General features: G+C 36.8%; 1 protein-coding gene across 1 annotated transcript; it reads left to right on the top strand.

Moving 5' to 3' along the window:
* Nucleotides 1-1,516: 1,516 nt before the first annotated feature.
* On the top strand, nt 1,517-20,922 carry LOC113047629 (uncharacterized protein C16orf45). The gene is made up of 6 exons (XM_026208987.1): nt 1,517-1,777; nt 8,345-8,468; nt 10,498-10,571; nt 15,322-15,436; nt 17,054-17,124; nt 20,683-20,922. The coding sequence occupies exons 1-6, from the start codon at nt 1,699-1,701 to the stop codon at nt 20,799-20,801; spliced, it is 582 nt and encodes a 193-aa protein (XP_026064772.1). The 5' UTR covers nt 1,517-1,698; the 3' UTR covers nt 20,802-20,922.
* The last annotated feature ends 2,326 nt before the right edge of the window (nt 20,923-23,248 follow it).

Below are 23,248 nucleotides of genomic sequence, written 5' to 3'. Positions count from 1 at the left end.
TAAGTAACAGTATTTTTAAAATGCTTTTCTTTCTAGTGGTATTTAGTATTTTGTCTCTAATTGATAATGCTAATTATAGCTAAAAAACAAAAAGGAATTACATTTTTTTTAATTAGCATTTTTAAATCATACATGAGCCAGTTTATGTATGGCAAAAATTGTATGTATTTATTTTAAATATTTGTATTTTATTAGTTGTTTTGGCAACATTTCAACCAAAAGTTCTGACAGTTACCACTATAGTTGTTAAGCACTTGAAATCAAAAAGCATACACACTTTCTGTGTGTCCATATTACTTTTTATAACCTCCTGGGACACAGGAATATACGTTTATCCTCTGTAGTGCAAGTACATTATCTTTCAGTGAATTTCTCTGAGAACGTACAGTATGCCATGTTTTAAGCCTGGATGTCCCGTAAAGAGCACATTAAGATTTTTAGAGATACCAAATGATTGGAAGTTTCACCATGACCCCTCCCTCTCCTTGGTCTTTAAAAAAGAAGAAGAAATAGCTAACATTAATCTAGCTATCAAATGTATCACTCTTATGGAAATATAATAATATGTTTTGCTTATTTAGAGCTAACTAATTTTTCATAAAACTCTGTCATAAAAAATCAAAATATGACGTTTTGTTATGTCCACTGTAGAGAACAGGTTTATTGTTTACTGACACAATAAAAGAAAAGGGAAATAAATAATATGTTAATATTCCTATGAACTATTAGATATTATTATTATTATGAAAATCACTCTTAATTATTACTCCCATTATTACACTTCTTTTGTTTTCATAACATGTTGCCCTTAGAGCACATTAATATGCAAATTAGATACAGTGTATAGATACAATGGGAAAACCATCTTATGACCATTTTAAACACATACTTCTTAAAGCAACATGGTATATCAAATCATTCTGTTATATTTTCATAACATATGTATTTTAAGGTTTATTTCTCGCTAATAAGAAGCCATTAACTTTCACATGTGCCTCAATAAACTCCTAATTTGCTGCTTAATAACAGTTATAAGGTAGATGTTAAGTTGAGGTATTGGGAAGAATTAGCGATGTAGAATATGGTCATGCAGAATTTGTGCTTTATGAATAATAACAAAGCGCCAATGTAGGCATGCTAATAAGCAGTTAACCAGTAACAGTGGAAAATGGTCCCTATACTAAAGTATTTTTCTTTTCTTTTCTTTTATTTCTTTATTATTATTATGTCCTAAACAATGTAGGCTTAATGACAAAACATTAAATTCACATTTTTTTTTTTTTCTAGGCCTAAAAAAAATGTCCGCATTTAATAGCACATAGTAATCACATTAAGATTAAACGGTGAAGTCTCATAAGTGTCACAAGGGTAGCCTATTTGATCTTAAAAAAAAATAATAATAATAATAAAAGAACTAATTTCGGAAGGAAAACAAAGAGATTTTAACTTAATGTCACTTTCCTCGTTATTCACAGGGTGGCGCTTTCAGGTAATGGGAAAACACTTGTGTTGAGCATCAATGTGTCACACTCACAGCATCGGCAGCAGGTGCGGGCGCGCGCATCACTGTGCGCGTCACCGAGCACATGGAGTGAAAACCTCCTTCAGTCAAACTGCGCTTTGATTCACCGGCCGAAGAGCACAGCAGCGGCAGTCTGATCCAGCTCAAACTTCAACTGTGTTGTGGAGCTTGAAAGCATGGAGAAAGGACGCAGCACCCCGAGACTGTACGGATCCCTGGATCCCACAGAGCTCTGCGGAGACACTGTCAAACAAGGTGATGAAATTCATCTATCTCTGCGTGCGTTTATGAATGTTGAGTGCTTTCTCGTGACATACTTGACTTCAGTTTGACATGTGCACGAAAGATGTTACTTTTGCATTGATGCAGTTCTCTTTAACATCGTTTAGAAATTAAGTTATTTATAGTGTCGCTAATTCAGTCCATAGTTACCTAAAGCAACGTATATGTGAATTCATGTTTTGAACGGGCAACAGACGATGTATTTTATATATAAGTAGGCTAACTGTTTTGACAATTATGAAACATACATCATATGTTTTCACGATTTTTCTAACAGTATAGCCTATATTTAGTGAACTATTAAGTGGGTGTTCAAAAATAACTTTCTTTTAAGTGTTTTTTATATTATTATTATTATTATTATTATTATTATTATTATTAAACATGAAGTGTAGGCTACTACCAGTAAAATCCACTGTCTGACTCTCATTTAACAGTAGGGGCTATATTTAAAGTAATTTTTCCTATAGGTTCCAGTATTGCTTTCACACCAGGAAGCAGTGATTTGCTTATTCCTGCATTCCTGCTTTCTTCTAATGATCTGACAAAGGAAATCCATCAAATCATATTTCCATCATTATACAGATTCTGACAGAAGGGTGGAAAGAGCGAGACTGCTGTCGGCTGGCATGACTGATTTTTAGCTACTAAAAATTCCAACAAACAGATCTTGTGATACCTGTTTTGTTTTTCCCCACTCGTTGTTTATTTAACTAAAGACCATGAGATTTGACTTTCTTGGGTGTAACTCGATATTAAACATTTTGGGCAATTGTGTAGTCTCTCTTTTTCTGACTGAGGCTTTCAAACGTACAAAAGGTGCAAACCGCAGTACATGCAACTCTTACATTAGCTTTGTGTGAAAGATAAAATAAAAATGGAATCCAGTTACGTACTGACAATCTTCACCAGTCACTGAGTTGAAATTAAAGAACTGAACAGTCAGATATGTAAAATAAATAAGCTTATATGTTGGAGAGATTCAACTTAATTGTGTCCCACATAAGAGAGAATATCTTTAACAGATGGGGTCCCTAATGTGAGGTGATGCCAAGAATGCGTTCTGTTAACATCCCATCATTATCATTTTCATCACGAGGCACAATATGGCAAGATGTTACATTTTGTTAAATCTGTTACAGAAACACTCAGCTTCATTAAGTGAAATAATTCAGTTCTCCTCATGACAGTGTGCCGCAGAATACAGCCGTGCAGATGGTTAGACCGGAGTGCTGTGCTCAAGAGATTTTTATGCAAAGTTACTTTGCAAATTGAAAACTGTCTTTATGATTCAGCTTTTCTGCGTGACAAAACAGAATATCGCAGTGAATTGAATAAGAGAAGTCAGAGGAGGTTCATGTTTGTTAAAGGCTTTCAGTTTAATTTAATGTGGTCTGGGGAGTCTCAACTGTTATCCAAACTGTCATGCACAGCTTATGTAAGACATTCTGTTGTGATTCTCACAAAACAAACACAATTAAAAGAATAGTTCACCAAAAAAAAAAAAAGATTTGCTTCAATTTACTCACCCTCAGGTTGTCCAAGATGTGCAAATTTGTTTCTTCGACATAATTTTGATAAACGTATCATTACATGACTTGCTCAGCAATAGATCCTCTGCAGTGAATGGGTGCCGTCAGAATGAGAGTAAACACAGCTGATAAAAACATCACAATAATCCACATGACTCCAGTTCATCATTTCATTTGACGTCTTGTGAAGAGAAAAGCTGTGTGTTTGTAATAAACAAATCCATGGAGCGGTATTTAACTTCAAACCATTGCTTCTGGCTAAAATAAAAGCCTTCTATCCATAATATTACTTTCTCCAGTAAAAGGAAAAAAAGTCTTTGTGGTGCAATTTTATAACAAGATGAAACACCAGCGCTGATTTTGCAACAAACAAACGCACTTGGCTCCAGGCAGAATCATGCAAATCCACTCCGCAGCGATCGCACACTCTGGCTTGTGCCAGCTACTAAAGAGTTCTGACTTTACAGCTGAAAAACCTCAGATCGAGTCAGAAATGTGCTCTCTAGACAAGAGTGTTTCAGAGCAAAGCCTGAACTTTAACCTGTATTGAAAATTCACGGTTCACGGCAGTTCACTAGTACTTCTCATTAAATCTGAGAGAACTTGAGAGGCTCTGAAAACTTAAAGTGTAAGAATCTCCTCCAATTCTTTGGCACAATGATCTAACTAGAATCAGGATGCAATGACTTTAAAGGTTAGACATTCACCTTTCAGAAGACATAAATACAAATAGGTCTCATAAAGTGCTGTTTTCCTCACATCTCTTGGGTTTTGCTATAACAAGGCCACAGTGCGTGTTTCGTAGTATTTTGATGCTGTTTGTGCTCAGGCAGAAGAGACGTGGTTTTAAATTCTGTCTAAACACTTAGTGTTGGTTCCAATGACACGTAGTAAATATTATGCCTCAGTACCTCCTTGGATCTTTAAATGAACACTAAATGTAATTGCATAAATAATGCCAAACAGGTTTCCTGATTACTTCCCTCCTTCAAACACTGGTTGGACAAACAGATTGCTTTGAAGTGGTTATAGTGCTTTACAGAAACTTTTGATGTTCAATGCTGTAGTTCCTGTGGTAAAACGTAATCAAATGCTTTGTGTGTGTGTATGTGTGTATGTTGTCGTACTGCATGAGCTGGTGTAGTCGCTCCAGGCATTGTGACTGAAACTGTGAAGACTGATTGACACTGTGAGATAGCGTTAGATCCCAACGCCTCCTCTGTTCCAACAGGAATGATGCAGATTTACAATCTCCAGGTTTAAGGGATTTCTCAAGCGTGGGAGATGTGCCAACCTGATCTGTTTTTGTCACATTAATGTTTTAAAGGCTGTTGATCCACCTACTATCATCATTTACCAAATATTGTGTTTACGTTTTTTTTTTTATAATATAGACACTAGTAGATGACCAGCATGAATATTTATATCACCAGTGATATTTTGCACGCACGCACACACACACACACACACACACACACACACACACACACACACACACACACACTAATCATAGGCTTTTATATTATATTATATTATATTTTTAGTTAAGATGGACAATTCTTGACACTTTAAATAACACTCACCCCCAAAGAATGATTTATACTCGTTTCTACATCATTGTATATGGTTCACAAAGCAAAATCAAAAACTTTCCAAGTTCCTGTTTGGTTACACAACCCTCTGGTTGAGAATCACTGGCTTAGTTAGCATGTTTTTACTTTTTACACATTACTAAGAAGCCTCAAGTTAACATTCTTGCATTTCTTCCAATTTCATCTAAATCCTCTCTGACTTCTTATGTTCCCTGTCAGAGTATCACAGTTGTTTTAAAACATGAAGCTGTGTGAAGGTTCTGCAGTCCTGCAGAGTTCTCCACGTGTGACACAGATCAAGTCTCTGGTGAACTGACACATGTGAATAAATCTGTCAGGACTGATCTGAAACATTTGGGTGGGCGGCACTGACTCGTGCGAACACACACACACACACACACACACACACACACACACACACACGTCTCAACACACTAACCAGACCACAACAGGGTATCCCATAATCCTGCTCTTGATTTATTACCTGTTTTCTATCCCTTTTGTTTTGCCTTGGTGGACAGGGTTTGTTTAGACATCTTTTCTCATTGAGTGTCAGGCAATTAAAAGCCAATATCTGCTCAGACCTGTGAGGTGACTCATAGCTTATAGTGTTTCTGAGGGCAGAGAGAGAGAGAAAGCATTGAAGTGGAGAGATGGAGGGATAAAAGATGTACCTTATATCAGAACAATGTGTTTGCTCTCAGTCTGAGGAAGGTGTCAGTGTCAGCCGCCAGTAAAAACACAGATAGCAGCATCTGTAAGCCAGTGAACTCGCCTGGGTCTTCTCTTTATCACTAGATATAAGGTTGAACCCCTTAAAGATGCTGTGTATGTGTTTATATAAATCACACACTTCACCTTTGAATAGGTGATTTTGTGGGATTTCTAGTTTTCCTGTGAATGCTTTTATTTTTTACATTTACTGTATCCCTGTCCCAAACCCACTAAATTTAATTTAATTTAATTTTTAAATGTAAAAAAATTTTAAAAGTGTTTTTTGTACACTTTTAAGCACAACTTTTTTTTTAGCATTGATAATAATAGTTTTTTAGCAGCTAATCAGCATATTAAAATGATTTCTGAAGGATCATGTGACACTGAAGACTGGAGTAATGATGCTGAAAATTCAGCTTTGCATTACAGTAATACATTACATTTTAAAATCTATTCAAATAGAAAACAATAATTTTTAAGTGTAATACTATTTCACAACATTACTGTTTTTTTTACTATATTTGTGATCAAATAGCCTAAATGCAGCCTTGCAAAACAAAAGAGAAAAATCGTACCCCAATCTTTTTAACTAGCTTTTACCATTGTATGAAAACTAAAACAAACAAACAAAAAATATTAAAACTGTATTATCTGGAAAGAAATATAATGTTATGTTTTTATTATTAGAATATAGGAAAGTGTGCATCACAAAGAAAGCGATATTAACATTTAGAAACAAATGCCAAACACTTTTCCTCAAAACTAAATGCATACGTGGTTTTTTGTTAGAATACATTTTGTATTTTATTCTTTTCTTGGACCCCAGTTGTAAAATCCCTGCTCTAAATTATGATATCCCTGTATTTTGTCTCTTAGTGAGTCATGAATCAACTAACTTCACACTGACCTTTTGATAAGTAAATCTGTTTGAGATCAAATATAAATCAGGTTTGTCTGTTATATCAGAAAGATACCGTTCACAGAGGACCGTTAAATCATGATAACCTGATATGTATCGGCTATTATAACAGCAGACTCCTTTAATAAAGATGGAATATGTTACCCAAAGTAAAAGAACCGGGTGCTTACACATGCTTTTTTATGCTTACATGTGCTTAAAAAAAATCATAATAACAGCACTGTTCCATTAACTCCGTTTTCTTAACCTGATTTGCTTTGGCATTTTAGAAAAGGACAGCAATGAAAAATATTGAATTACCCCAATTGCCCATACAGAGACACACTTACATATTACATACAGTACAATATTTGTAATGTAAGTCTGTACACATTTGTAATTATAGATGTGGAATAGCATAGCATCATTCCAGTTTGACATAATTCTTATGTATTTAAGTCCCATGTTTACATGCATAGGTGTAAAATAAGTCAAATGCCGCGTGTGTTTGCTTTGTCGATCTGCACTAGGGATCGCAGTGGCCTTGACCATAACACTACTGGATTTGGGGGTCAGCTCCATTGTTTTGAAATCCAATAACTGTGTAAAACTGAAGGCCCCGGTTGTTGCCATAGAGACAGAACTTCGTTTATGAGGCATTGCAGTTGCTGAACGCATCATAGGATGAGCCAAATGAGTCATCGGAGGATACGGACTGCCTCACTTTTAAGGTGCAGAAAAAAAATTCTGCTGTTTTTCTCAAGGCTGAAGGTCTTTGAAACAAAGACATCCAATTGAGAAGTGAAAAAATCAATGTGCAATGACTGTGCACTCAAATCAAACATTAGCCGGAACCTTGTATTTTCTTGATTTTTAGACAGAGTTGTTTAAAAGGAGTAGTTCACCCAAAAATGTCAACATATTCAGCCTCAGGCCATTCAAGATGTAGATGAGTTTGTTTCCTCATGAGAACAGATTATGAGAAATGTAGCATTAAATCACTTGTTTAGTAATGGATCCTGTGCAGTGAATGGGTGCCGTCAGAATTTGACTCCAAAAGCTGATAAAAACATCACAATAATCCATAAACACAAATATTTTTTAAGGAAATCAAAACAAATTCTAAAAGACAGCTTTTAATGTTTAATAAGAAATTTAGTTGCCAGGATGTACTCTTCACTATTATCATTATTAGTATTATTATTTTTTTTTTTAGATGATCTTTCAGTTTTATTAGTATCTACCTGTTATCATACATTCATATATAGAGCTCTGACTCTCTGAATAAACACTACATGTGATTAAAATGATGTTGGTCTGTCATAGAGTGACCAGAACGCTCTCGCCCACCCTTGGATTCATGCAGAGTTCAGTAATAATAACACGAACCCAATTAGCACAGTGACGAGCATCACACACAAGACACAACACACACTGCAGCACCGTCACACAACTCCTTCGATTCAAATGTGGCTGGACAACACCGGGGTGCTTATTAGTTGATTCCAGATTAGAGAAGCCCTGCTTCTGAAGAAATGTGTGATGATGCTCTTATTTTTATCTTCAAGGGAAAGACAACAAACTGGCAAAACAGTATACAGTATCTAATGCAAAGTTTTGGTCATTGTTTGCTTGCCCGTTCCTTTGGAATACTGTCATGCGTTTCCATCCAAATATATTTTATTATGGTTTCATACAATAGTGTTTTTGTTTAGTATTTTTCTGAAATTGCTTCTTGACACGTGTGTAATGTAATGTCCTTGAGCAGTTCTCATCATCATAGCTCATGCGTTCTTCATCACAGCTGAAGAGGATGTGGTGTCCATGGCTGATTCCACCATCACTGTGGAGGACATCGAGGGAGAGCTGTTCAAAATCGAGAGGATAAAGGATGCGCTGGTCCGAAAAGAGTCCGAGCTCAGATATATGTGAGTCAGGTTGTTTAGATTGAGTTTTACTGTGTTTTTGTACTATGGTAGAACCCGGGGTAGCTCTTTTACATACGAGACGAAAGGAATCGTTCACCCAAACATGAAAAATTGCTGAGATTTTACTCACCCTCAGTCCATCCAAGATACATCTACATGCATTACATCACTTGCTCACCAGTGGGTCATCTGCAGTGAATGGGTGCCGTCAGAATGAGAGTCCAAACAGCTGATAAAAACATCACAATAATCCACAAGTAACTCCAGTCCATCAGGTAATGTCTTATAAAGTGAAAAGCTCCATGTTTGTAAGAAACAAATCCATCATTAAGGATTTTTTTAACTTTAAATAATTTCTTCTGGCCAAAATACAAGTCTATAATCCAGAATAATGCTTCCTAATAATACATTAGACTACTACAGAAAAATTTAAGTAAGTATCCCATAACAGCAATAGCTGATGCTATTTAAGCTGACATGACCATTAAAAAAAACATATACCATATGCATGAGTTCAAATCCAACACTTATCATATTGAATATCTGAACATCATCAGGTAATTATGGGATAATTTACATTCATTTTATGTCATTTTATTTTACCATTTTAACTAGGTATTTTCATAGACACAGAAATGAAGGTATAAGCTTAGGGCATGAAAATAAAATGAACAATATTCCTGCTGTTAAGTTATATTCACACAGATGTATCATCAATATTAATTGTTAATCGTCAAAACTCTACAAAGATAGAGAATGAGGACAATTCATATTCATTATTTGTAAAAGAAAGACAGCATATTCAGTAAAAAGTTCATTTTTGAATGAGCTACAGTACGCCTTTAAAAAAAAATACAAATCTGAGAGTGTGTCACATTGACTTGTTTGTTTTTCATTCAATACCAGTTTAAACACAAATGATGTGTATCCAGCATCAGTGCAGAGCAGGAGTGTGAGATAGAGGCGTATAGATGAGATAAAAGCAGGGGAAATTGTTGAGGACATTTACAGATAAAGGGATGCACTGCATTTATTTACAACAGCAGCGTCTGATGGAGTCTGTCACAAGCCCTGTAAGTGAGATTTGTCTGTTATGGCAGTAATATGTGTCTGCCAGAGCTAAACATCAACTGCAAATATATGTGTCTGCGTTGTTATTTGTGTGTGTTTGACAGAAATGTGAATACTATATAGGAAAACATATTATCTGTTATTTCATTGCTGAACAGAGACAACCAATGAAATATATTTTCAATGAAAATCATGCCATTCACACTTACCTGGCTAACAAAATAGGATATAAGAACATTTCTATTAATTTATGAAAATGTTATGTCTAGATGTTAAAAGCACAATTTTTGAAACCATGTTTTTTCTTGTTAAAGGAGCGTTGTATTTTATAATTTCGCAAACATTATGAGACTGTTACTTTTTAATGTTTTCTAAACATTCTGTAACATTAACTTTTAAAAAAACTGTTATTCAAACATCCAGCAAAAAGCATTTCAAAAGAAGAAGTTCTTTAAATTTCAGCCAAATTTCTAAGAACGTTCCCTGTTAGCTAGTACCTTGATTTCTGAATTGGCCTAAAAAATGTTTTAAAGCATGAAGACAGCTTTGTGAGGTTATGAGGTCATTTTTGCATTTATTCAATTATTAGCGCTGTCAAATGATTAATCACACAAATACATTATATATTTTTTTAAATATCTACATGTCTATATTAATATTAATATAATTGATATTATCTATATATATAAATCGAAATATTTATATATATATATATATATATATATATATAATAACAGAACATATTATTCTGAAATGTATACATGCATGTGTATTTATATATAAATAAAAAATATACACAGTACACACACAAAATATTAGGGAAACAAAAACTTTTACACAATTAATCGATTGACAGCACTATTTATTATAGAAAGAAACTGAGATTTTTGAATGATGGTTAAAAGAAAAAAAAAAGAAAATGAATAAAATAGATTTTAATTTTTTTCTCATTTGTCAGGACGGATGACATCCAGTTGTGTAAGGAGATCACAAGGCTCAAAAAAGAACTCCAGAAATTGGTTTCCATCCCAGGTATGTTCACCAAAAAATGCTGTACCAGAATTTGAAGCAATAATATTGTGCTGTTGCATTGAGCCTGTGAGATGATACAGATCTCATTCTTAGTGGTGAAGAACATCTGTTTTAAATTCAAAGCAGAGACAACGAGCAGCTCTCCAATGCTTTAAACCGTTCTACATTTACATTTACATTTAATCATTTAGCAGACGCTTTTATCCAAAGCGACTTACAAATGAGAACAATAGAAGCAGTCAGGTCAACAAGAGAACAACAACAGAATACAAGTGCCATGACAAGTCTCAGTTAGTCTAGTATAGAATGCATAGCCAGGTGTATTTTTTTTTTTTTTTTTTTTTTTTTAATTAAATGAAAAAGACAAGAAGAGGAAAAGTACTGGTGTTAGTAGGTTAAGTGCAGGCGAAAAAGATGAGTCTTTAGATGTTTCTTGAAAGTGAGTAAAGACTCCGCTGTACGAATTGAGATTGGGAGGTCATTCCACCAGCTGGGCACAGTCCAGGAAAAGGTCCGTGAGAGTGATTTTGAATTTCTTTGGGATGGCACCACAAGGCGTTGTTCACTTGCAGAGCGCAAGCTTCTGGAGGGCACATAGGATTTAACCAGTGAGTTTAGGTAAGTTGGTGCCGTGCCAGTGGTTGTCTTGTAGGCAAGCATCAGTACCTTGAATTTGATGCGAGCAGCTACTGGTAGCCAGTGTAACCTGATGAGGAGGGGAGTAACATGAGCTTTTTTTGGCTCATTGAAGACAACCCTCGCTGCTGCATTCTGGATCATTTGCAGAGGCTTGACAGTACATGCAGGAAGGCCCGCCAGGAGAGCATTACAATAGTCCAGTCTGGAGAGAACAAGAGCTTGGACAAGAAGTTGGGTTGCTTGCTCTGACAGGAAGGGTCTAATCTTCCTAATGTTGTATAAGGCAAACCTGCAGGACCGGGTCGTTGTAGCAATGTGGTCAGTGAAGCTTAACTGATGATCCATCACAACTCCTAGGTTTCTGGCTGTCCTTGAAGGAGTTATGGTTGACGAGCCCAGCTGTATAGAGAAGTTGTGATGAATCAATGGATTAGCTGGAATCACCAGTAGTTCAGTTTTTGTAAGGTTAAGCTGAAGGTGATGGTCATTCATCCAGCGGGAAATGTCACTCAGACAGGCTGAAATGCGAGCAGCTACCGTCGGGTCATCAGGCTGGAATGAGAAGTAGAGTTGGGTGTCATCAGCATAGCAGTGATAAGAAAAGCCATGCTTCTGAATGACAGATCCTAAAGATGTCATGTAGATGGAGAAGAGAAGTGGTCCAAGTACTGAGCCCTGAGGAACCCCAGTAGCAAGGTGGTGTGACTTTGAAACATCACCCCTCCAAGACACACTGAAGGATCTGTCAGAGAGGTAGGACTTAACCCACAGGAGAGCAGTTCCAGAGATCCCCATCTTTCTGAGGGTGGACAGGAGAATCTGGTGATTAACAGTGTCAAAAGCAGCAGACAGGTCCAGTAAGATGAGTACCGAGGATTTTGAAGCTGCTCTTGCTAGTCGCAGGGCTTCAGTAACTGAGAGCAGAGCAGTCTCAGTTGAGTGGCCACTTTTGAAGCCAGATTGGTTCCTGTCCAGGAGGTTGTTCTGTCCAAGGAACATAGAAAGCTGGTTGAACACAGCCCGCTCAAGTGTCTTTGCAATGAATGGAAGAAGGGATACCGGTCTGTAGTTTTCAAGAAGCGCTGGATTTAGAGATGGTTTCTTGAGCAGTGGGCTTACCCGAGCCTGCTTGAATGCTAAGGGAAATGTTCCAGATTGAAGAGAGGAGTTGATAATGTGAGTAAGTGAAGGTATGACTGAAGAAGAGATCGCTTGAAGGAGGTGAGTGGGGATAGGATCAAGTGGACAAGTAGTAGGATGATTGGACAGGAGAATTTTGGAGACGTCCATCTCTGAGAGTGGGGAGAAGGAGGATAAAGAGTGTGCATCAGTCATTGTGAAGTTTTCCTCAGTCTGTGGTGTGGAGAATTGTTCACTGATTGATCTCGTCTTATTTGTGAAGAAAGTTGCAAAGTCGTCCGCTGTAAGAGTCGATGGAGGAGGTGGAGGCGGCGGATTAAGAAGAGAAGAGAAAGTCTTGAATAGTGTCCGAGCGTCACAGCAGCTGTTAATTTTGTTGTGGTAATAGGATGTTTTAGCTGTTAAGACCTTTGCAGAGAAGGAAGAGAGGAGTGATTGATACACACTGAGGTCCGTAGAGTTTTTTGATTTCTGCCATTTCCTCTCTGCAGCCCTGAGTTTAGAGCGATGTTCACGGAGAACCTCGGACAGCCAGGGGGCAGATGGGGCAGTGCGTGCTGGTCTAGACAACAGTGGGCAAAAGTTGTCCAAGCAAGATGTTAAAGTGGAGCAAAGAGTGTCCGTAGCACTGTTCGTGTCCAGAGCAGAAAACTGAGAGAATGGTGGAAGAGAGGATGAAACCACAGCAGATAGGCGAGATGGAGAGAGTGAGCGTAGGTTCCGTCGAAAAGTGACCTGCGTTGGAGTGTGTGCCACTTCAGGAGTAAGTGCTAGGTTAGCAGTAATGAGGAAGTGGTCTGAGGTGTGCAGTGGAGCAACTGAAGAGGTGTCCACAGAGCAACCACGCGTGTAGATGAGGTCAAGTTGGTTGCCCGATTTGTGAGTCGCTGTAGTGGACATGAGCTTGAGATCAAATGAGGTGAGCAGAGTTTTGAAGTCAGCAGCCTGGGGTTTATCTAAGTGGATGTTGAAGTCGCCAAGCAGTACCAGAGGAGTACCATCTTCAGGAAAGTTTGATAGCAGCACATCCAACTCCTCCAAGAAGTTTCCCAGTTGACCTGGAGGACGATAAATGACCACAAAGTGGATTTTAACAGGGTGGGTTACAGTAATGGCATGTGATTCAAATGAACCAGTACCTGTAGGTGATGGCTGAAGTTCAAATTTCCATTCTTTGGATATAAGGAGACCCGTACCTCCACCCCTCCCAGTGGTACGAGGAGTGTGGGAACAAGTGAAATTAGTAGAGAGAGCTGCAGGGGTGGCAGTATCTTCAGGTTTGATCCAAGTCTCTGTCAGTGCCATGAGGTTGAGACCGGAATGGGTAGCAATAGAAGAAATGAAGTCTGCTTTGTTAACTGCAGACTGGCAGTTCCAGAGACCAACTGGAATAGAGAGCATAGTAGTAGAGGTCAGAGGGACATGGCGTAGGTTTGTCAGACAGGCCTTCCTGCGACGTACATAGCGTGCTCTCCGAGTGTTAGTAGTGATAGTAGAGATCTGAAAGCACATAGTGACTACAAGTGTAAGATATATTTGAGAGCAAACTATACAAAGAGTGCCAAAAAAAAGAGAAAAGCAATACTCAGGTGCCCTGTCGGTGTCCTTGCTCGGTGGAGTCGTGCAGGTAGAGTCGATTGTCTTTACACTCGTCGGTCTTCACACGAGGAGGGTTCACACGAGGGTTGCCGCGACCGCTGCCGCGGTGAAACCTAGTGCTTTGTATTAGCCTGATTACCTGTGATTGAAGTCAGCTGGACACGCCTCGCTATTTAGCAGATCGAAACCAGGCAGTCCCGCGATAGGCAAACGCAAAACCAAGCGCCACTTTCAGCACGTATTAACCACGGTAAGACACACACAATTTAAACCAAAACAAAAACTTTCCTAGCAATGATGATCACACACTAGTCTGATGAGAAAACAAGACAAAAACACTCACAAGCTGCTGTCCTTCTATGTTGCTCGACTGTTTCTTCTGATGTTTGTTCTAAAACAAACATCATGTCTGTTACAGTAGATACTCAAGGAATATTATTTTTTCTCCAGTCCATTCAAAATATTTAATTGCAAATTAGTCCCACGGCATATTAGAATGATTTCTGAAGGATCATGTGTCACTGAAGACTGCTGAAAGCTTTGCCATCAAACAGACTATAAGAGAATTTAAGAAAAAATGGATTGGCTATCCAGTATAATGCAACTGCTTTTAATTTCTGCATGATGTTTATTAGCATCATTCCTCCTGCTTTCATGTCAGCTTGTCTTCAGCACATGCTTGTGACATACTTTACTATAGGTCTCCTGTTTCCAAGGAGATGCATGAGATGCACCATGTTTTGTTTACTGCAGAAACCTCATTTCACAAGTGCATACAAAGCTTGTGCGCACGGAAGAGGTTATTTATCCACACCGTGCAGATAATAATGGGTTATACTGTGTACCATCCCAACCCAATTGGGGAACCCACTTCAGTGCTAATGATCTACATTTATTCTGAGACCTTCAGGTCCTTTCTGGCTCATCTGTGATCAGGATTTTGAAGTACTTTGATATTTTATTATATCATCATTTACTCATACCTCATGTTGATCCAAACCAGAATGATGTCCTGTCTTCACAACAACAAAAAAACAATATTTTGAAATAATTTCTTATTTTTTATTTAAAAAACACAATGAAAAAATGTTGTAGGATTTGCTTTAAAAAGCTAACAAAAAATAGGAAACCATTTTCACTTAGAAACTGATTATACATTTTTCGAAAAGTAATTAGAGAAACCTCAAGTAACAAACTGAATTAAACGTGACATTTTTAAGTAGAAAGACTGAAGTAGCTCAATAAGTTATAACTTTTGCCTGATTCTCTGACTAACAAGAAGTTCAAAAGAACAGCATTTATTGAAAATAAATATATTTTTGTAAAATTATAAATGCCTTTACTTCCACGTTTGCTCCAATGTTCTTTGCAGACAAAGACAAGTCAAATGAGGACAGACAGCGTGAGGAAGAGCTACTTCAGCAGATCCAGAAGCTGGTGGAGACGCGGGACTTTCTAGTGGACGACATGGAGTTTGAGAGGCTCAGGTCAGTTTTAAAGAGCCGCTGGTCTTCAGGGACAGGAACGTGGGTCGCAACCCTTTAGATTGCCAGCTAGCATGCGTGACTGTCAGCCCCTAGAATGTGTTTTGTGCCTCTTGTGGCTGTTCCCTCATCTGTGAAGATACTGCAATCCAAGAAGATACTTACCCTCCACTTGAAGCCAATAATCCATACTTACCTACACACACACACACACGCACATGCACACACACACACCACGCTCACAGACAGTCCCAGCGCCTTGATTCTGAGAAACCAGAGAGATTGATTTGCAGGCAAGAAAGAATTGGAAAAAGAAAAGAGATGTGTTTTCTCGGTGGGTTGGGCTGATTGCCATCTGCCAAGACCTCACAATGATGTGTGTGTGAGTAATCGTGAGTGACGCACGCATCAGAGCCCTACACCAATAAAGTCCTCACAGATTATTCATGGGATAAATGAGCCGCCGTCACCCACAAGTAGCTATTACATGGATGGATGGATGGTGGAGAGAGAGAGAGAGAGAGAGATGTCTCGGTTTGCACACTAAACTGATGTGTTAAGAGAATAATTGATTGTTTGATGTTTGAGTGTGAATGTTTGGTTAATGTTCTGTGTCTCTCTTCACAGTTGTTTGTGTGTGGTTCTGGTTTGACATTTCAAGGACTGTGAAAAAGTAGTAAATTCTTTTGGCGTTGTGGGGAACTAACAACAACTGAACAAGAACAATGGCTTTATACAAACGCTGAATATAATCTCAGTGAAAATATATAAATACAGAAAGCTTAGTGTGATTTATTAGCTTGGAAATTAGGATAATTTGCAATACTTTTGTATCTAGAGCTAGGAAAAACAGTTATAATTTATTTCATTTAAGTCTGAAATGTATTGAAGCAAGAACAGATTCAGAGTAAGGTTGAGTTTTATTCACAAATAAAAAAAAATATATAATGTTGTAATTATGCATGTTAGCTTTAGTGAATTGATACAGTTTAGACAATAATTAGTGGCAAAAAATTTGCTTTTATCGAAGGTACATTCCATTAATGAACCAAGTTGTGTGCCAGTTTAAAAGTTTGGGGTCAGTAAGATTTTTAAGAAATTAATATTTTTATTTGCAAGGGTGTCAATAAATATGTTATTATTATTATGTTATAAAATATTTATTTTACAGGTAAATGAAAAACAGTTTCTTTTCATCAAAGAATCCTGAAAAAAAAATTAATCTCAGTTTCCACAAAAATATTAAGCAGCACAATAATATTAATGAATGTTTCTTAAGCAGCAAATCAACATATTAGAATAATTTCTGAAGGATCATGTGATACTGAAGACAGGAGTAATGATGCCAAAAATTCAGCTTTACCATCACAGGAATAAATTGCATTTTAGCATATTCAAATACAAAATCGATATTTTAATAATATGTCACAATATTACTGTTTTACTCTGTTTCTTCAAATAAATGCAGCCATGGTGAGCACACAAGATATTCAAAAACATAAAAAATCTTACTATCCCTAAACTTTTGAATGGCATGTGCACATGAAAATGTATCCTGACTTATGTATTTGTATGTATTTCTGCGTTTGCCTTCTTTGACGCCTTTAATTCTCCACTCAGAGAGCGAGAAGAGGACAAAGAGATGGCTGACTTCCTTCAGACCAAATTTCCCAGCAGGTGCAGCATGAAAAGTATGTATGTGTGTGCTACTGTGGTGCTGTGAGCTCAAGGCCAAGGCCTTAAACCTCTGTTTTTCAGTGTTGAACGCACAAATTAACATAATATATTCTTTGGGCATCTCCCTATTTGTTTTACTCACTGCCTGCTCAAGTTTAATGAAAATGGAAAGTAGAGAAATGAATAAGGAATCTGCTCATGTTGTAGTATTGTCAGAAACATGAATGTTAATTCTGTTCTCAGGGTGTTAAGGGGAGACACTGCAGGCAAACAGTTTCTCATGCACCTGTCAAGTTTGAGATTTTGGGCTTTTTGGTTTTTCATAGTCTTTTTTCAGACTAGTGGAAAGAAAACATCCGAAAGACACTGTTTAGTGTTTCTTTTATAGCACTTTATCTATTTGTGTCAATAGATTTCAATTACAATACAGATTTTTAAATGCAGTTTTCTCAAAATGAGTTTTTTCTCCTACACTGAGCCATAAATCTCCACTTCGGTAGTACTTACACACACCAAACTTTACATTTTTATTCCTGTCTATATTCTGAAGTTTTTTTTATACAAAGTGATATATAATTTTTGTTTATATAATATACAATTTCATATATAATTTGCTTGATTATATGCAACATTTTAATCCCCCAAAATTGTGAAAATATAGTGTTTTGTCCATTTTAATCATTTTCTGAATTATTCTGAAAAAGGAGAAATTCCCTCTGTAAACACCTTTGACTCTAATATGCCAAAAAAATAAAAAAATAAAGAGAATTTTGAAACTGACATCATCCAGTGTTTAGATTTTTGCACTAGAAATGTATACAATTCAGGGCATATTTCTTTAAATGATTACTTATTTGCATTTCTAAACCAATTTGAGAAAATTTGTTATACAAAACTTTTGCAGTTATCAATGTAACCAATCAGCTGGGTAAGCAATAACTATACTTTTTTTGTTGTTGTTTTTTTACACTATTCACGTGCAGTGTCTCGCCACTGTCTTCATTGTTTTCTTTTAGTTCAAAACTAATGAGCTAGTTCAGAACCAAAATAATAATGCAGAAGTACATGAATGTCACTGAAAATGGGAAGGCTTAATGTAAATTATAGATAACACAGTGTTGTGGTGAGAGTTTGAAACATCTCACAAAAATATAGAATATATTTCATAATCACTAGTGCCTCTTTTACAATCTTATAAACTGAGCTTTTCACTCAAAGTAAACATATATGAATTTATCTGAACTCAGTCCAATCGTTCAGTTCAGTGTGAATCGAGATTTATTTACATAGCACTGCTTCTCCAAAGCAGCTTTACAAAAAATCATAAAAAAATACATTAAAAAATACAGTTAAATAAACCAGCACAAGGCACGTGGCAGATAGAGTGCAAACCAGTGAAGTAAACAAACCGCAAAAGAGCTTATTCAGTCTGATTACAGTGACAAAAAGCTCAGAGAGTAGTTCTTTATTTAAACTAGCTGAAGAGGTAGTTGAATGAGGTAGTGAGCAGACCAATGCTTCACAAAGTGTCTGGTGCAGGTCACAGTTTGTTAGTGGGAGGGGGGAGTGGAAGGACCTGGGGATGTGGGAGCTGGGAGCAAAACAGTGGAGGGGGTTCAGAGTTCAGTGGTGCCTGGGGAAAAAGAGTGGAGGGGAGGGAAGGGGGGACAAGGTCGGGAGGGAGTTTAGTTTCATGTCCTTCAGTCTGCTGGTCCTGGCCTGGAGACTCTGCAGTCTCCTCCCTGATGGCAGCAAACTGAAGAAGCTGTGTTATGGGTGTGTGGGATCGCTGCAGAGGACTTTCCGGGTGAGACAGGTTTCTTAAATGTCCTGGAGGGAGTGGAGAGAGACACCAATGATCTTCTCAGCTGCTCTCACTATGCGTTGTAGAGTCTTCCGGCAGGACACGTTGCAGGCACCATACCACACAGTGATGCAGCTTGTCAGGATGCTCTTGATGGTGTCTCTGTAGAAGGTGTACATGATGGGGGGCCGTGGCTCTGGCTCTTCTCAGTTTACGGAGGAAGTAGAGACGCTGATGTGATTTCTTGGACAGTGCTGCTGTGTTTTCAGTCCAGAAGAGGTCCTCTGTGATGTGCACACCCAGGAACTTGGAGCTGCTCACAGTCGCACCATTGATGGTCAGAGGAACATGTTGAGTGTGGGGGGAAGGAACGGTTGATATTGTACATGACCAGCCCTTCAAAGCACTTCATGAGAAGTGCTGTCACAGGTCCGCGGTGGGGGCTTGTAGTCTGTAATGGTCTGTATCCCCTGCCATGGGATCTGAGTGTCTCTATCCTCCTGGAGTACTGTCTCTTAGCCTGTCTGATGCCAAAGGTTAGATTGTCCTCAGGCCCACCTCATCTCCAGCTCTGAAGGCAGCGTTCGGCGTCTTCAGGAGTCTGTAGACCTCCCCTGTCATCCACGGCTTCTGGTTGGCCTGGACAGTGATGGTTTTTGTGACTGTTACATCATCATCATTCCAGTCTCGGAGTACTCTTGGAGGTCTGTGGTGTTATTGTATGTGCCAGCCTGCTTAAACATATTGCAGTCAGTAGTGTCAAAACAGTCTTGAAGACTGTCTTGACTGTTTTGAAGACTGAAAAAATGAATCTACATGCCCTATTGTCATATTTGGCAGACTAGAGCTGGTCAGTAGTTAACATTTTGCATTGATACAAACAATCAAGCAGTTGAGATGTGCTATATTATATATCGACCTATTCAAGTATATTGTATGTATAATATGCGTATAAATGTTCAATTGTTTACAATTTGAAACAATTACATTTACCTTTTTTTTTGTTGCAATTACGTTTTTTTTTTAATAGCATACTATTACTTTTGTTTGTATGCATGTAAAGTCAGATACACTTTATATCCAAATATTTATAAATTGATGGGTGATAATATATAGCTGATATAAAAATCAAACAATTGAGATTTCCCTTAACATAAGTACAGTCCTATATACCAAATCTCAAATGCTTTACTGAACTGAAATAATTAAATTCAGTTTAATTAAAATCAACTAAAATTATATGAACTATTCTTTTCAAATTAGTTCAGTTCAACTGAAATCTGACTCCTAAAATCAATTCAGTATTTTCCACTTAAGTATATACTCATTTATATTCAGATAATTCATCTTGTTTCAATTCAGGGTTTTTTTTTTGTTGTTGTTGTTGTTTTTGGTAGAACTTTCCTAAATTCACTAAAAAATATTTTTTTTTTAAATTGAAAAATTTTCACTCAGATGTTGTTAGTACATTTCACATTTAATTAGAAATGGCAAGAAACACATTGAGTTAAACATTACATATTGAAATAGAAAGATTTTAATAGTAAATGTATAATCTTTATTCTATTTACAACTATTGAAAACAAAAATTGTACAGTGCACAGATAAGTTAAACTCATCTAATTCAATTCAATTAATTTAAGCCCAATATATTTGCAAATGTTCTGGTATGAATATACCTCAGCGCTGATGCTCAATGGTGTTCAGAGATGCTTGAGAGTGTGATTTAGAGAAGGTCACTGCATTTCTCTCGCTCGCTCTCATTCAGGTCATACCAAGGACAAGAGAATGATGTCCAGAGACCAGCAGACGTCGTCCCCGTACGTGACCAAGACAGGTGTCACCCTGCTGAAAGAGTGCTGCGGCTTCACCTGCTCCATCATGTAGATACGTGAATGTAAATCAGGAGAGAGTGATTAGTAAACAAGCCCCCAGATCTGTGATTCAGCACAATATTTTCAAGCACTCTTTCACGTTACATTTCAGAACAGACGGCAGAGCATGAGCGCCAAACTGATGTGCATATTATGAAAAATTATTGCATTAACCTAATCGAGGAGTCCCAGAATTAGTGCTGTGATACGATGGTACGGTGTAGTTTTAAAGGCACAGTTCACCCAAAAATTTGAATTCTGTTATCATTTACACACCTGTAATCCATACCTGTATGAGTTTTTCTATTCTGCCGAACACACACAAAAAATATATATATTTTGAAGAATGTTGGTAACCAAACAGTTTTGGTTCCCGTTGACTTCCATTGTATTTTTTATGACAAGGACTAAAATGGTAAGGATACCAGTTTTCTTCAAAACATCTTCCTCAGTGGTTCACAGAAGCAAGAAATTCATACAGGTCTGGATGAGGGCGAGTAAACTGTGACAGAATTCTCATTTTGGGTGAACTCTTCTTTCAAAGCAGACTAATGTCAGGCTCAGCTGCAGAATTCCCAAGAGCTGTTGTTAAGCTCTTGCTCTTGCTCCACATTATTTCCTCTTATTTCCTCCCTTCCTTCCTTCTTGCAAAAGACTAAATTATCTGTTGTGGAGTTGCATCACCAGACAACCACAATGAATGTCACCAAAAACACTGACATTTTCCTTGGGTTTTGAAGGAATTGTTCCCCTAAAAATGAAGATTCTGTCAATATTTGATGATAGGGAGGGTGATAAGGATCTGCTCTGTCCAAAATCTCTCCAGTTAGGCTAGAAACTGAAGTTTGCTAAAGTTCATATGGATTCAGTGCAGAGCAGGGTTATGGTACTTCACCAAACCTGAAGCCAATTTTTGAATACAAAATAAAAACCGTTTTCATTACTTGAAATACAGTAAATGTTAACTAACATGAAATCATGTATATAAAAAACGTATTAAATCAAATCAAATTACTATAAGTTTATTATAATAAAAATAAAAATTATTTCATAGTAACAAGGGATTTGAGGTGTAGTAATAAACCTTTACAAATGTTTCATATGCTTGTAGTACTGAGGAGTACTAGCATGTTTAATTTTTTTTTTTTTTTTTTAAATGGTGTACAATTAAACAGCAGAGATTGCCAGAAGATCTGCTTACTAATTAGTGAATGTGGACCTTTGCTTCTGACTTCTACCTTCACAGATTTCATCTTCATGTGCAACTATGACGCTGATGAAAGTTGTATAGTTTTGTGGTGCCCAATATGTATCTTGACATAATACAAATGCAGTTGGAAAGTTAAAACATATATTTATATATTTTACAATTTTAGTTGATTTTCAAATTTAATAAGGAAATTTATTTATCTTTCTCCACTGTAATGTGCTTTAGTATTAATAACATTATTTATATGTACAAATTGTGTACACTACTGTTTAAAAGTTTGGGGTCAGTAAGATTTTTTTTTGGATGAATACTTTTTCAGCAAGCTGCATTACAGTGTCAGTGAAGATGTTTATAATGTACGTAACAAAATATCTCAGTAAAACATCACAGTTTCTGCAAAAATATTAAGCAGTACAGAAGGCTTGTTGCAGAACATGGTGCTGTAAATTCAGCTTTGCAACATTTTAAAACCTAAGAAAATGCAAAAAATTATCTTAAATTGTAATAATATTTCACAGTATTATTGATGTACTGTATTTTTGATCAAATAAATGCAGCCTTGGTGAACATAAAGATATTTTTAAAATATTACCAACCCCAAACACCAGAATAGTAGTGTATTTGTGATGCATCGTATTAACTAAAGTGTTCATGCAAAAAAAAATTATCTGTTTTTCTTTGAAAAAGTAATCAAATTGTGAAGCTGGTGATAATTGTCTATTAATATGTGCAGCATCAAAATATTGAAATATAATGCTCACAAACATACTTGACATGTGCTTCTTAGCTGTGCAGGAATTTATTTATCTTCTGTTGTTATTTTCATTGCTCTAAATGATATTTTTCCACTAATGAATATAAAAGAATTATGATGAATGAATCGATGCTTCATTGTCTTTCAGTGGACAGCTAAATATACTACAGACACGTAACATTATCTTTTATTTAAAAAAAAATAAAATAAAAAAAAACATGATAATCAAACTCAAAAATATAATATGAAACAAACAGAAAAGGAAACATCTTACAAATCATAGTCCAGCATCTTAAGTTTGAAGATCCACATTCAGTGACAATTTCTTAAAAAGATTTGCCGTCCTATAACAGTGTGGAAAGAGTGATTTTATGTTGGTTTCACATTAGTAAAGGCTCCACACACCACAACAAAAGTCCTAACAAATCTCATCGTGAGCACTAACATTATTCTTATTTAATAAACCAAGGTCACTGAGTGTGTGGCTGTATTGACT

This window comes from Carassius auratus, chromosome 28, assembly GCF_003368295.1.
Source record: "Carassius auratus strain Wakin chromosome 28, ASM336829v1, whole genome shotgun sequence".
NCBI lineage: Eukaryota > Metazoa > Chordata > Actinopteri > Cypriniformes > Cyprinidae > Carassius > Carassius auratus.
Note: the sequence above shows the minus strand (reverse complement) of the source record. Positions and strands in the feature narration are given on the sequence as shown.

Coding starts and splice junctions, on each gene's coding strand:
- LOC113047629 (XM_026208987.1), top strand. CDS start 1,699: ATGGAGAAAGGACGCAGCACCCCGAGACTGTACGGATCCCTGGATCCC. Junction 15,437..17,053: donor ATGGAGTTTGAGAGGCTCAG/GTCAGTTTTAAA, acceptor TTCTCCACTCAG/AGAGCGAGAAGAGGACAAAG. Junction 17,125..20,682: donor CAGCAGGTGCAGCATGAAAA/GTATGTATGTGT, acceptor GCTCTCATTCAG/GTCATACCAAGGACAAGAGA.